This window comes from Crocodylus siamensis, chromosome 8, assembly GCF_052110815.1.
Source record: "Crocodylus siamensis isolate JL-2025a chromosome 8, ASM5211081v1, whole genome shotgun sequence".
NCBI classification, from domain to species: Eukaryota; Metazoa; Chordata; order Crocodylia; family Crocodylidae; genus Crocodylus; species Crocodylus siamensis.
Genome location: NC_143402.1, coordinates 66186786 through 66199369, shown reverse-complemented (window position 1 = coordinate 66199369; position 12584 = coordinate 66186786). Strand labels below are relative to the sequence as shown.

The 12584-nt window shown below is 51.7% G+C and overlaps 1 protein-coding gene across 1 annotated transcript in view; it reads left to right on the top strand.

The window, feature by feature from the left end:
• Positions 1-1061: 1061 nt before the first annotated feature.
• Positions 1062-12584, top strand: part of SPHK1 (sphingosine kinase 1) — a 28322-nt gene continuing 16799 nt past the window's right edge. The window contains exon 1 of the mRNA XM_090061225.1: positions 1062-1543. Within this exon, the coding sequence (XP_089917351.1) occupies positions 1114-1543 (430 nt within the window). The 5' untranslated portion in view covers positions 1062-1113. The remainder of the gene's footprint in view (positions 1544-12584) is intronic.

Genomic DNA, 12584 nt, shown 5'->3' with positions numbered 1-12584 from the left:
CGAGCAGCGAAGTAACGTGACCCTAGACATCACAGCCAAACAGTGGCAGAAGCAGGAAGCTGAGGCCCAGCTTTTCTAGCCCCCAGCCCCACCTTCTTCCCCCTGAATCGCGTCGCCCCGCACATCTGGACGTGAGGTTGTGTCAGGATTTCTGCACCGGGGCAGCTTTGGGATCAGTACGACCCTGACCAGAGAGGCAGCAAGGCTCCTTACACCCTGCTTCGACCAGGTCATCTCCTGCTTCAGGAACTCCCTGCAGAAGACCAGGAACCTGCTCGTGTACGGGCGCGTGGATCGCCCAGCCAAAGACTTTGTCAGAACGGGGGTGAGTGACCTACAGCTGCACTATAAGATGAGAAAAAAAGATGACAGAGAAGGTGGCAGAAGACACATGGAAAAGGAAAGAATGGCACAGGCCATTCAAGAATGAGACCACCAGAGAAGAGGAGGACAAGGATGTTGATAAGGAAGAGGAGGAAGCAGATGATGAACACTCAGGAGTGGCAGAGCCGTGAAAGGGCTGCGGAAAGAAACAGAGGAGGTATAAGGGGAGGTGGGAAAGGGAAGGGAAGGGGCACAGAGGCGGTTTGCATGATTGTAGCAGGTACAGGAAATGGAGACAAGTGCGCAGGCATGGTTATTGTAACAGGGATGATGATGGTTAACTGTAGAGGTGTATCGTGGACTGTCAAGCGAACAGTGTCAGGTCATGAGAAAGGACAGTAAAAGTATAGTGGGGGGAGGTAGTGGGTGTATGCCCCTCTCTCTTTTTATATATATATATATATATATACACACACACACACACACACACATATGTGTGTGTGTGTGTGTATGTGTGTGTGTGTGTGTGTGTTTTGGAAAAAAAAAAAAAGTCAGTAAATTTTCAACAGTCCCTTGGCCCGGCATTTATTTATTTCATTTTTCTTATGAATGAAACAATGTGTGATGTCATTCCCCAGCTATGCAGCCTGGTGTCAGCAGAGAGCCTGGGCTCCCTCCAACAGCCCAAAAGTCAGGGCCGGCCCTCCCCACAGCCAGTCAGCGGCAAATGATAGCAATCTGCTGCCTCTCTCATTCTCACTCTCAGTAGGTGCTGCTAAATGAGCCGGGATGGACGGCTGGCAGGGCCCAGAGGACGGCTCCCCGCAGCCGGGCTCTGCAGAAGTTTTGCTCCATGGCCAGTTCCCACTGGTGCCCGCGCTGAGACACAGCTGTGCCCTCACTCTCACTCGCGGTGCAGAGCTGCACATCCAGGGAGTGGAGGCTGGTCTGGACAGCCTGAGCATAGTGCTGAAGCTGGCAAACTGCATCGGCTGCTGCTCCTTCAGAGGCGGAGAGACCCAAGAGCCGGCAGCCTATTTCTCTGTTTTCTGCTACCCCTTCAAGAAGGGCTGGTGGGACTCCTCAGCGTCCAGGCAGAGAGTGGCTAAGACTTTCCGGGTCTCCGGGTCTCAGGATGTAGAGGAAAATCTCAAGCTAGCTGAGACCTGGGCTAAGAAAATCAGGGAGCTCTCCCTTCCCAAGATCCCAAAACAGGAAGGTAAGTGCCTGGGAAAGCAGGGTGAGGGATGGTAGAAATTAAATGCCACTTCCTGGGATCCAGCTCCAATGTAAAGGGCGAAGGATCTGTCTTGATTAGCAGTGCTCAGTGCTCTCTTAATACGTTTCCACTGGGGTGGGGGAAATCTCTGCCCTGGCCTTTGCATTGTTATGTGCTACTTCCGCAAGGACCTCGACGAGTGGACCAGAAAGTCAGTGACTTGCCTGGAGCTGTATTCCAGGCATGGTTTACCCCAGCGAGATGCCGGACTACGACCATCATTCTTCCTGGAGCTCAATGCTTGCCCAGCATGGCCCAGGAAAGCTTGTTTTAAAACCAGCTGGGTGGTGTTTCCCTGCCAAAACAAGGCAGCTTAGGAAAGTTGTAGCACTAGGGATTTCTCTAGCCCGCTCCTGAACTTGTCTCTCCGAGCTCTGATTGTTCGGGTTTAAAGCAGGGTGAGGTCAGAGGGCGGCTGCCTAGAGCATGCGAGCAGCTAGCTGTACTTGCAGGGAAACCCTTCCCAACCACACGCCCTCTCTTGGTCCTTGGTGAGGTGAAGCAGAGGGCAGGGCAAAGTCTCTTTTTGATGGGGAAGTGAAGCTTAACCACTGCCCCTGGGAGCTCAGCTGCATTTCCAGCCTGCTTGGCCGGGGACTGAGTGAGGAACCCCTTTAAACAGGTGCACACACTTTCCTCTTGCATTGCCCTTGTTTGTGGAAAGGACACCTTTCCTTCAGTACCGTGGGAGCCAGGGAAGGGGGAAGGAAGGGCTGGAAATTCGGCTGTGTGCTGGAACGTAACAGGCAAGAGGCGTAGTTCCTATAGGAGAAACTCAGAAAGCTTTGCCCTGGCTGTAACATCAGCCTTGCCTTCTCCCAGCCCCAAACCTGTCTGACCAGGCAAGTCAGCATGCCCAGAGCTGGAGTGATACCAAGGCATACAAATACCTTTGCCCTGAAGACTTCCACCTGCCCAGGTTCCACACTGTGGGAACCTTTTTGAAGCAGCTGATTTCTTTTGTAGGGTATTAGAGAGAAACTTTTCCCCAGCCCAACTCCATTCAAACCTGTTTGGCAAGGTTTCCCCATCCTCCCCGAACAGGGGTGGTCTGGAGGGGCTGGGATAAGAGCAGCTGTTTTGTATCAGAGATCTGTCAAGCATGAAGAGGTCCCTGTGAGGTTGAGGGGGGCGGCAATATGCACCCTTAGAAAGGGGCAGAGCCATAAATAAGTGTGGTCTCTCCCAGCACCTCCTTTCTAGACAGCATTTGGATGAAAACTCCCGGGAGCTGCCTAGTTTGCAACAGGTGTGTTTGTAGGATCACACCCCAGCAGGGAGCCAGCACTCGAGAAGGGCTGGGGTAGCAGGTGGAACAGAACGAAGAGATCGGGAGCAGCTGATCCTTTTTGAGAATTGATCTCTTCCACCTGACTCAGGGGCAGGGAAGGTAACAGCCTGTTTAGAAGCCCTGGGAGGGGGGTCCCTGCTCAGCCTGGGATATCTGGCAACTGCCCCCTGCACTCAGCTCTGGCCCCCTGAGCCGAGGGCTGGAAGTTCATTGTTACAGGCTGCAGCTCAGGGCTGCTTAAATGGGAACTAAAAATCGCTCAGCTGTGAAGTATGAAGGGAACCTTCCAGCCACCACAGAAGGCTGTTACCCTGCACAGCCAGGACAATGCAATATTTACTCACCAGCTGGCCATGGACCATATAAGCAATGCCGATGTCAGCATCACACTTGCCCACCCCGCTGCTGCTTAGATAGCCTTGCAAGGGCATCCTGTGACCACCTCTGCCTTCAACTAGGTGAGTGGACAAGACCAGGCTATTTCCAAAGGCTGATGCCCTCACTGTCACTTCCTGAGTTGATGTGTCCTGGGCAGGTTGTCACCCCCTCCACATCCACCCAATCGGTGCAGGATGAAGGGCCATGAACTTCTGCTGGTTCCTCTTGGCTTCCACTCAGCTGATGTCCCTGACAGTCTCATTTTGTGGAGCATCCATCATTAGGGTGAGGCTGGGACAGGGAGAAGCCAATGCCAGGTGACTAGCTGCCTGCCATCAATGCCAACAAGTCCTCTTCCAAGCCAAGCCCAGCGTTCCTCCTGTCACTAGGGTGTCTAGCATCTCCCATGCTCTTGCGAGCTTGCTGGAGGAAAAAGGGAGAAGTGAAGGCAGGGGAACAGGCCCAGAGAGGTTAACAGGAAGGAGTCCTTTAGTTCTGGACCACAAGCACAAATCCAGATCAGCAGCCAGCAAGATAGCCAGTAGCTGGTCAGGGGTCCTTGAGACATCCACTGCATGGTCTCATTCCAGTTCCTCATGGGTAAGTGTCCATCTTCCCAATCCCTTATTGCAATGGCAGCCTTGGCAGGGAGAGCTTGGGCCTGGAGGCTCAGATAGTGACTGAGGAGCAGGAGAGGCCGTACCGTCTCCATCAGTGCTGGCCCTGACCATTGAGAGGCCACTTGGCTGGGGCTCCTTCTACAAGGACTTCCAGGAGGCTCATTCAATACAGAGACCATGGAAGGAAGGGATCAGTGGCCAACACCCGGCAGGTTTCTGCTGTTTGAATGACCTTCCAGGGATATGGCCAAGCTGTCTGCCGTAGAGATCAGAGGCTTGGAACTGCTGGGCAGGGAAACAAAAATGGGGCACGTTTGGGCCAAGCCCTGAGAGATGCTACACTGCCTGCCCCAGCATCTCTGGATCAGAGGAGCAGTGAGTGCTGATGGTCCAGTCAGACTCAGGCCCACGAGGGAAACCCCTGCTCGTCCCAGCCTGGGGCATCACCATGATGGAGAAGGGGGCATGCAGCCATTTAAAAGCGCACACCCCAGTTCTGTCTTCCCGACTCCAAGCTCTGCTGTGCACTGATCTCCCTGCCAGCTCCCTGCAGGATGGAAGACAAAACCCGGTTGGCGAAGAAGTCAGGCGTCCTCCTCAGCTGTAGCACAGCGAGGAGCTGGAGCCTGGAGCCCCCTGCTTGGCTTTGCCTCCTGCGTGGGCTGTGATTATACCATTGCCTCCGCGCTGAGACAGATTTCCCCGAGGGGGAGCGTGGGGAGGGGAGGGTGAGAGAGTGACAGACAGAGAGGGACAGCAGCTGACTCCGTGCCTGGAAGCTTTGTTGTAATTCAGTTCATGAAGGGGGTGGCTTCTTGCATCGACCTCTAGAGAGAATCCAAACACCGTCTGGCCTGGGAGAGGGGCAAGCAGGATGATTCGACTTCTCTTGGCTTTCACATACCGATAGATTTGTGCCCCAAGGCAGGGAAATGGGTTTGCGGGCATCACTGGACATGGGCATTTCAGGGTGGGGGGCTATGGGCTCCAGGCGTCTTTGTCCCCACACCGTTGGCTCACCTTGCCCAGTGCCTATCCACTGCCTCCCTTGAGGAGAGGTCCTGCTCGCATGCCCCGTTACGTTTAAGAGGTAGCAGTACACGAGGGAAAGTTCCTGTTGCTGTGGGTGTTGCCATACAGATTCACGGCCTTCTGCCTGAGTAAAAGATCCACCATAAGGTGCCATTAACTTTTCCTTCCCATTGAATCCCTTGGCTTAATAAATAACAGCACCTTCTAATGCACCACTAAATATGTGTCCTCACTGGCATGGGGAATAATCTGTCTGAGCACATGTTAACCTGGTAACATTTCTGCCACTGACACTGTTCCCTTGGTTTCTACCTGTGGCACGTTGAAGAGGTGTATTGGACTTGTTTCATAAGAGGCTGCGGCATGTGAAGGGCTGGAGCGGACAATATTTAGGACTCCGTAGCTAAATGATTGCCTTTGAATGCAGGACTCTGGACCCTGCCAGCCTCCTGTTCCTTCGGCCCCGCACATCCTTGCAGTCAGCATTGAACTCCTGGGGGCTGCTAGTCTGGCATTTTCACAAGAGGGTCATCAGCTTTGCGTTGGGGGTCTTTGGGACGTGTGGCCGGACACATTTATTTAATCAAACAGGTCTCCGGCAAGCGACTATGTTGCCATGGCAGATTTATAGGCAGCACAGGAGGGGATCGGCAGCAGGACTAGGAGAGCGTTACACTTTTTGTTTTCAGTTCCCCATGAGAACCAGAGGCTGATGTGATGGGTGCTGGGTAAAGCTTAATTCAAATCTAACCAACACAAAAGGCTATGTTCGTTCCTGCTGACTTCCATCGGCTTCAGCAGAGTTACATCAGGGCTGGCTTTAGTTTGGTGCGCATATGTCTGAATGTCTGTGCAGAGATGCAGTTATATGCCCCAGTGCCTTTATTTCCATGTCCAGTCACAATGATCGAGCTTCAAAATGAATACAAGTGCATTTAAAGGAACACGTCAACTCAGGCTGGGCTGGTGATTCAGCTTTTAGGTTAAGAAAAAGCAGATTTTACAAAACCAAGCCTAAAATCAAGCATTTGTTAGCTTTTTTTTATCATTATTATTTTTAATTCTAGTGCAAAAAACTATTTATTAACAAGGCCCCCTGCTCATCTTGTCCAAAACTGCAGCCCTGTGTCTGACTTACTGACTTTTTATAACCCAAAGTAAATTGAGTTAATAACATTCTTTTCTTCTTAATAAGTGAGGATGTCATTAGTAGCTGGGGGGGTGGTATTTAATCTGTTCTTTTTTTCTCAATCCCTTTCCTGTAAGAGGATATTTTCCAATTAACTCACATTTAAAAGCATGTCCTTCCACCTTTTTGTTAAAACCAAGATTCTCAAAACCCTTAGTGTCTGTGTGGTGGATCACCACATTTCGCTCATCTTGAACAGGGAAAGCGGCTTCATTGGTTTCACTTATTATTATTTCAAGTGCAGCAGCTGGCAGGGAAGCTAAATGAAGATTAGATCCCGATGTACTAAAAAAAAAAAATGACACAGACAGATCAGGCTCATTTGTAACTCATTTGCAGCAGCGCAATGTTCTGGTCTGAGCCTGCAAGAGGTACATTGCAGCATCAGAGCCCTGCTCTCAAATGCTGAAGGGGAGAATATGTAGGAAAGAGAGCAGGAAATGAAAAGCAGTTCATGAAACAAGAGTCCCTAGGATTTGCAAGCCTCCCCGCTTTTTTAGGCTAGATCTAAAAATGCCTGCGACAGCGCCAGGGGCTGCAGTCTGATGCCTTTCACAGATTAGACACACACTTATTTCAAAGTTTGCACCTTGGTGGGAAAGATAAGGAGAGTGACTGCAAACAGTGGAGGAGTGTTTGCATCTGCCATGAGCAGTAACTGGGTGGGGAGGGAGCTGGGACAGGGCTGCTATTTCTTGGGGTCCCACTTGAAGAAAGTAGGTGCTTAGGCACAGTTTAGCTTTGTATCAGGGTGAATTAAAGCCCCAGGGAGAAAAATTGGGATTTCGCCACAATTTATAATTTCTTTATTGAAAGAAAAGCCTTCTTACGTGGTAGCAAAGGCCCCTGCTTTCCCTGATGGCTGTGACAGGGCAGATCTCTTCTCAATTTTTAAAGGGGGGAGGGAAACATTAAAAAAAAATCTGAGTACAAACCAACCCTCTGGAAAACAGCTTTCAAGAGAGCTCACTTGTCTCCAGCTTGTTACCTCCCTCCATCTGTCCAGTAGAGCAGACTCCACCTTGGCAGCGTGGAAGTGTTTGCACTGAGGCTCAGAGATGCCTTGGCCCAATGCCATGGCAGGAAACCATTCTCGAGCTGCAGTGCGAGACGCCAACGTGAGATCCAATCAGGTCAGCTGCTGATGCAGCATTTTCTGCTCCCCGTGCATGAAATGGGGAAGAGAGATGCCAAGACAGCACTGGCAGATCCCAGCGTGCCCCATTCACCTGCGCCCACTCATACGCTCCCAGTCTGGAAGTCTGGAGGTTCTGGGTTCACCCCAAGTGCTTGCTCCCACATACAGAGACCTAGCCAAGAGACTTCTGGGCTTGGCGCGTGCCTACTGGCATAGGTGGGTGGGGTGGCATGCCAGGACATACCACCACCGCTGCAGGATAGACAAGCCCAGAGGCAGCTACACTGCTTCCCATTTGAGAGATAGGCAGGTCGTGCTCAGGATGGTACAGACGCCTCTGCTCATCCAGAGTGAGCCAGGCTAGGTCAGCCAAAGGGACTTGCTGTATACAGGACCAATGGTAGATCCAAACACAGAAGTCTCATAGAAAATGAGGGTTGAAAGGGACCTCAGGAGGTTGCATCTAGTCCAACCCCCTGCTCAAAGCAGGACCATCCCTGACTAGATCATCCCAGCCAGGGCTTTGTTGAGCTGGGCCTTGAAAACCTCCAATGGAGATTCCACCACCACCTCTCTGGGTAACCTGTTCCAGTGCTTCACCACCCTCCTAGTGAAAACATTTGTCCCAACATCCAAGCTAAATTTCCCTTGCTGCAACTTGAGACCATTGCTCCTTGTTCTGTCATCTGCCATCACTGAGAACAGTTCAGCACCATCCTCTTTCGAACCCCTCTTCAGGGTAGTTAAAGGCTGCTGTCAAATTCCCCCTTGGTCTTCTTTTCTGCAGACTAAATAAGTCTGGTTCTCTCAGCCTCTCCTCATGCATCATGTGCCCCAGCCCTCTAACCGCTTTTGTTGTCCTCCAGCTTGTCCACACCCTTTCTGTAGTGGGGGGCCCAAAACTAGACACAGTACTCCAGATGGGCCTCACCAGTGCAGAATAGAGGGGAATAATGACTTCCCTCGATTTACTGGCAACACTCCTACCAATGCAGCCCAGTATGCCATTAGCCTTCTTCTCAACAAGGGCACACTGCTGGCTCATATTCAGCTTATTGTCCAATGTAACCCCAATGTAACCTCTTTTCTGCAGAGTTGCTACTTAGCCAGTTGGTCCCAAGCCTGTATGGTCCATGGGATTCTTCCGTCCTAAGTCCTTATCTTCACAGCGTTTGTCTTTGTTGAACCTCATGAGATGTCTTTTGGCCCAATCCTCCAATTTGTCTAGGTCACTCTGAACTCTATCCCTACCCTCCAGCTTATTTACTATTCCCCCCAGGCTGGTGCCATCTGCAGACTTGCTTAGGGTATACTCCATCCCATCTTCCAGATCCTTAATGAAGATACCGGACAAAACCAGCCCCAGGACCAACCCCTGGAGCTCTCCAATTGATACTGGCTCCCAACTGGATCTTGAGCCTTTGACCACTACCCGTTGATCCTGTTGATCCGGTGAGCTTTCTCCACCTTACAGTCCATTCATCTAATCCAATACTTCTTCAGCTTGCTTGCAAGAATGCTGTGGGAGATGATATCAAAAGCCTTGCTAAAGTCAATGTATATCACACCCACTGCTTTCCCCACATCCACATAGTCAGTCATCTCATCATAGAAAGCAATCAGGTTGGTCAGGCATGATTTGTCTCCTCCCAGCTCATCACCCAACAGACTGGTCAACCCTATGTAGATTGTTTTCTCCCCCTTACTCATCCCTCGGACTTTCTACCTAGTGAGAGCCCCTTGCAAGCCAGCCTGGCCCATCTGTGGGCTGTGTTGCTGCCCTGACTCTGCATCACCCATGCATTCTGGCACAGGCCTTTCACTAAGGACCCAAGCATCCCGCTTTCCTCAGGCCTGGCTGAGGAGGGCCCAGCTGGGTTGATAGCAAAAGCATTCAAAGAGCACATTCCAACCCAAGAGTCCCTGAGGAGCTGCAGAAGCCTGCAGATGTTAATTAAGTTGTGACTGTAATTGGCACTTTGGTTTCCCAGCTGTTTAGAACCAGCTCCTAGAAATGCCTCTTGCTGGCAGAACGAAGGTGCTGGGGTCTCTCAAGCGTGGCTCTGAATCTGCCGCTCTGGGAGAGGGGAGAGCAGGGCTCACAGACCCTGCCAGGGGCAGGTGACTCTGGGGCGCTGTAGTGGATGAAGCCTTGCCTTCCTTTCCTCATTATTCTGGCCTTGTTCTCCAGCTGGGGTGCTCTCTTCGAGCATGGTTTGGTCACAGAGTGGGGCTGAGCTGGGTCTTAGGAGTTGCCTAAGGCCAAAAAACCCAAGGGAGTTTTCACAAGTATCAAAGAACTGTACTTTTCACAAGGACTTTTCGCAAGTACCGGAGAACTTGTGGAGTGAGCTCCTGATGGTGGCTGCTTCCTGGGAACACCATTCACTCCTGAAGGGTCCATAGTTCAGACAGAGCGAGGTGGTTCAGGGACGTTGTAAGGGGTTGCTCCTTCTGTTGCTGGCTTGTGCTGTGACGGGCTGTTCTCTGAGCGGTGTGAAAGAAGCTGATAGATCACAGTCCCATTCCTATGGGTCAAGAGTCACCGTAAACCACCACCACCACAGCTGTTCCTCTCAGCTGAGAGACCAGGAACAGAGCAAGCCATGTCCAGTCTGCTCTGGGGCACTTCCTCTGCTGCTTTAACTTGATGTCCCTGTTAAATACTGCCATTAGTTTCTTCTCCCTTTGAAGAGAATGTGACCTCAGAGCTGGCATGGAGGTCAACAGCCTCCACAGCATCAGGGCCACAGCCATACAAACTCCCTTCCAGCTTCACCAGGGAAGACTACCTCTTAGGGTTCAGTCTCTGCAGCCTGTTCAGTCCTTGCTCCTTGCTGCTGCTACACAAGGGTCTCTATTGTGAGGGTAGTTTCTAACAAGGTGTGTCAGATGAGATCTGCCTTTGTCCCCTCCTTTCACAAAGGTTGTAGCAACCTGAAACAGTCATTTGAGACGGGAACGCTGACCTGGACTGGCCTGGGATGGGAAATGCAGAGGTGCCGTGTTCCTCACTCCATTCCCAATTCCCATTCAATCCGTCGCACCCATCGCTGTGATATTCAAGTGCCTAGATGCAAATTCTTATTTCCTACACAGCTTGGAGGTTTACACTCACTTGTAGCACCATTTTGTCATACTTTAGACCATAAGCGCATGCATATGAGGGCCAGGAGGTCACACAAGGATCTTTGCAGGTAGATTTGCTGTCTCCTCGTGATCTTGGTGAACATGTAGAGGCCAGCTGTTTCAGAGCAAGGGGATGCTGCTGTGGGATGGAAGTGATTCAAGATGGGACCCCAGCCTGAGAAAAATCAGGCTGTCTCTGAAAGGACAGCTTTTCCTGTCCCCAGCATCTCTTCTGATTCACTCTCAGCTCGTCTGCTGCAGTTCTAATTTGAGCCTCGAAAGAGGAAGCTGGGTGCTGATGGGGGAACACGCATCTTCCCAGGACATCAGATGCCCAAGCCCAGGCTCAGTATTACTCAATAGAGTAAGAGGTTGTTGAAATCTTGCTCTTTCCTGTGAGCATCTCTTAGATCACAGGGGGCTGAAAGGTTCTCCCCACATCAGAGCCGGCTCTGAGCTCCAGATTTCTGCTGGCCTGGCCATGTTGGCCAAGGGGGTGAGAAGATACAGCCCTTACTGACATACCCGTGCCCACAGAACACCCTAGAGTAGACCCGATGGCACCAACAAAACTGGGCCGCTACTAATGTTGCTGGGCTGGCTTCACTTGTGTGGGACGGTTTTACTAAACCAGCACTAAGCGCAGTTGTGCTGAGGGAGATGCCGCCATGCTACCAGGGCTTTGCCAGTACAGAACATATGGTAGGTCTTATACCGGTGCTTTCCCAGCTCTGGTCCATGGACCCATGGTGGTCCAACAAGGCCATAATAAGTAGTCTGCGGATCACAGCAACTCCCCCGTTCGAGTTTGATGAGCATGTGTGTGCCGGGGGTGGTGGTCACAAAACTCTTTGATGGCTGACAGTGCTCCCCCTGAGTGATGGAGGGAAGAAAAGCCCCCCCCCCATCCATGGAGACCACCAGAGGCTGCCACCTTGGGCTGGGTTAGGCCCTCTAGTAGCTGGACACAGGGGCCTACCCCAGGTTACAGTGCTTTCTAGTTTATCTTCACAGCCATGTTCTTTGCCTGCAACCTGCCTGGGCCCAGCGGAGGCACCTTTGGCCACCCCATCCCAGGTGCTCCCCAGCCCACTCCAAGCCCTTGTTGCAGTCTTTCGCAGGCAAGGTCTGAACATAGTGCGGCTTCCCACCACAGCCTCTGAGGAAGCAAGCCATTACTTACGAAAGCTTGAGCATCCCTGATTTAGTTAGTCCATACAGTACATGCCTCCCCTGCCTTCCGCTACACATCACAAAGCCCCGCAATGAGCTGCCACACGTGGGCAGCCCGGGCTGAGGGGAGGGCAAGCAGGGAGTGGTCCAGATTGCTGGCACTTGGACAGGACTGTGTTCAGAAATGCTGGGTCATCCGGAGTTACTCAAAAATGCTGAAATCATGGATTTGGCTTAACAGTCGCATCAGTTTTTTAAAAACAATATTAGAAACTGCTGGGCTCTCAGGTGCCCTCTGGGTTCTGATCCTGTCTGGCGCCCTCCCGCCACACCCTCCACTTTCCCTCTGCAGCCACGAGAGCTAGAAACTTGCTTGGTAAATGAAAATTAAGATTCATACATCATTAGGAGCTGGGGCTTTAAGACTCCGGAGCCGAGGGGAGCGGGCCAGGCTGGACCGGTGCGGATGGATCCTCAGGGTTTGTCCACACAGGGAAGTTGCTGCAAATACTGTGCACTAGCTACTCAGCACTTGCTCCCCCTTTGAGGTAGGGTAAAGACCCAGTTCCATGCATCTGCCAGGTGCTTCAGTGCACCTAGATGCCCAAGTGCGATTTTTCTCCGCTTTGCTAACCCGTCTGCTTTGGTAACATGCTGTCCCCTTACCCTGAAGACCAAGACACAACAGGCAGTGAGAAGAAGGTAGACCCCCACCCCTTATACTTTGTTTTCTCAGGGGCAAAATAGGATGTCATTTTGGCACCTACCAGGTGGGAAGGGGTCTGGCCTGCAGAGAGTCTACACACAGGGAGTCAGTGTGGCGTAGCGACAGTGCTGTGCATTCGCTTGCCTGCTGATCACTGCGCAGACCTGCCCCTGTTCCTCCAAGCAGTGAATCTACCCTGGAAAATAGCATCTTGGAGGTTTACCAGGAAACCAACCGAGGTGAGAGTTTAGAGGACTGGACTAGAGGCCGCTGTTTCCTGTTCCCACCACAGCTGATTTATTTCCTAGCTGGCAAGCACATCTAG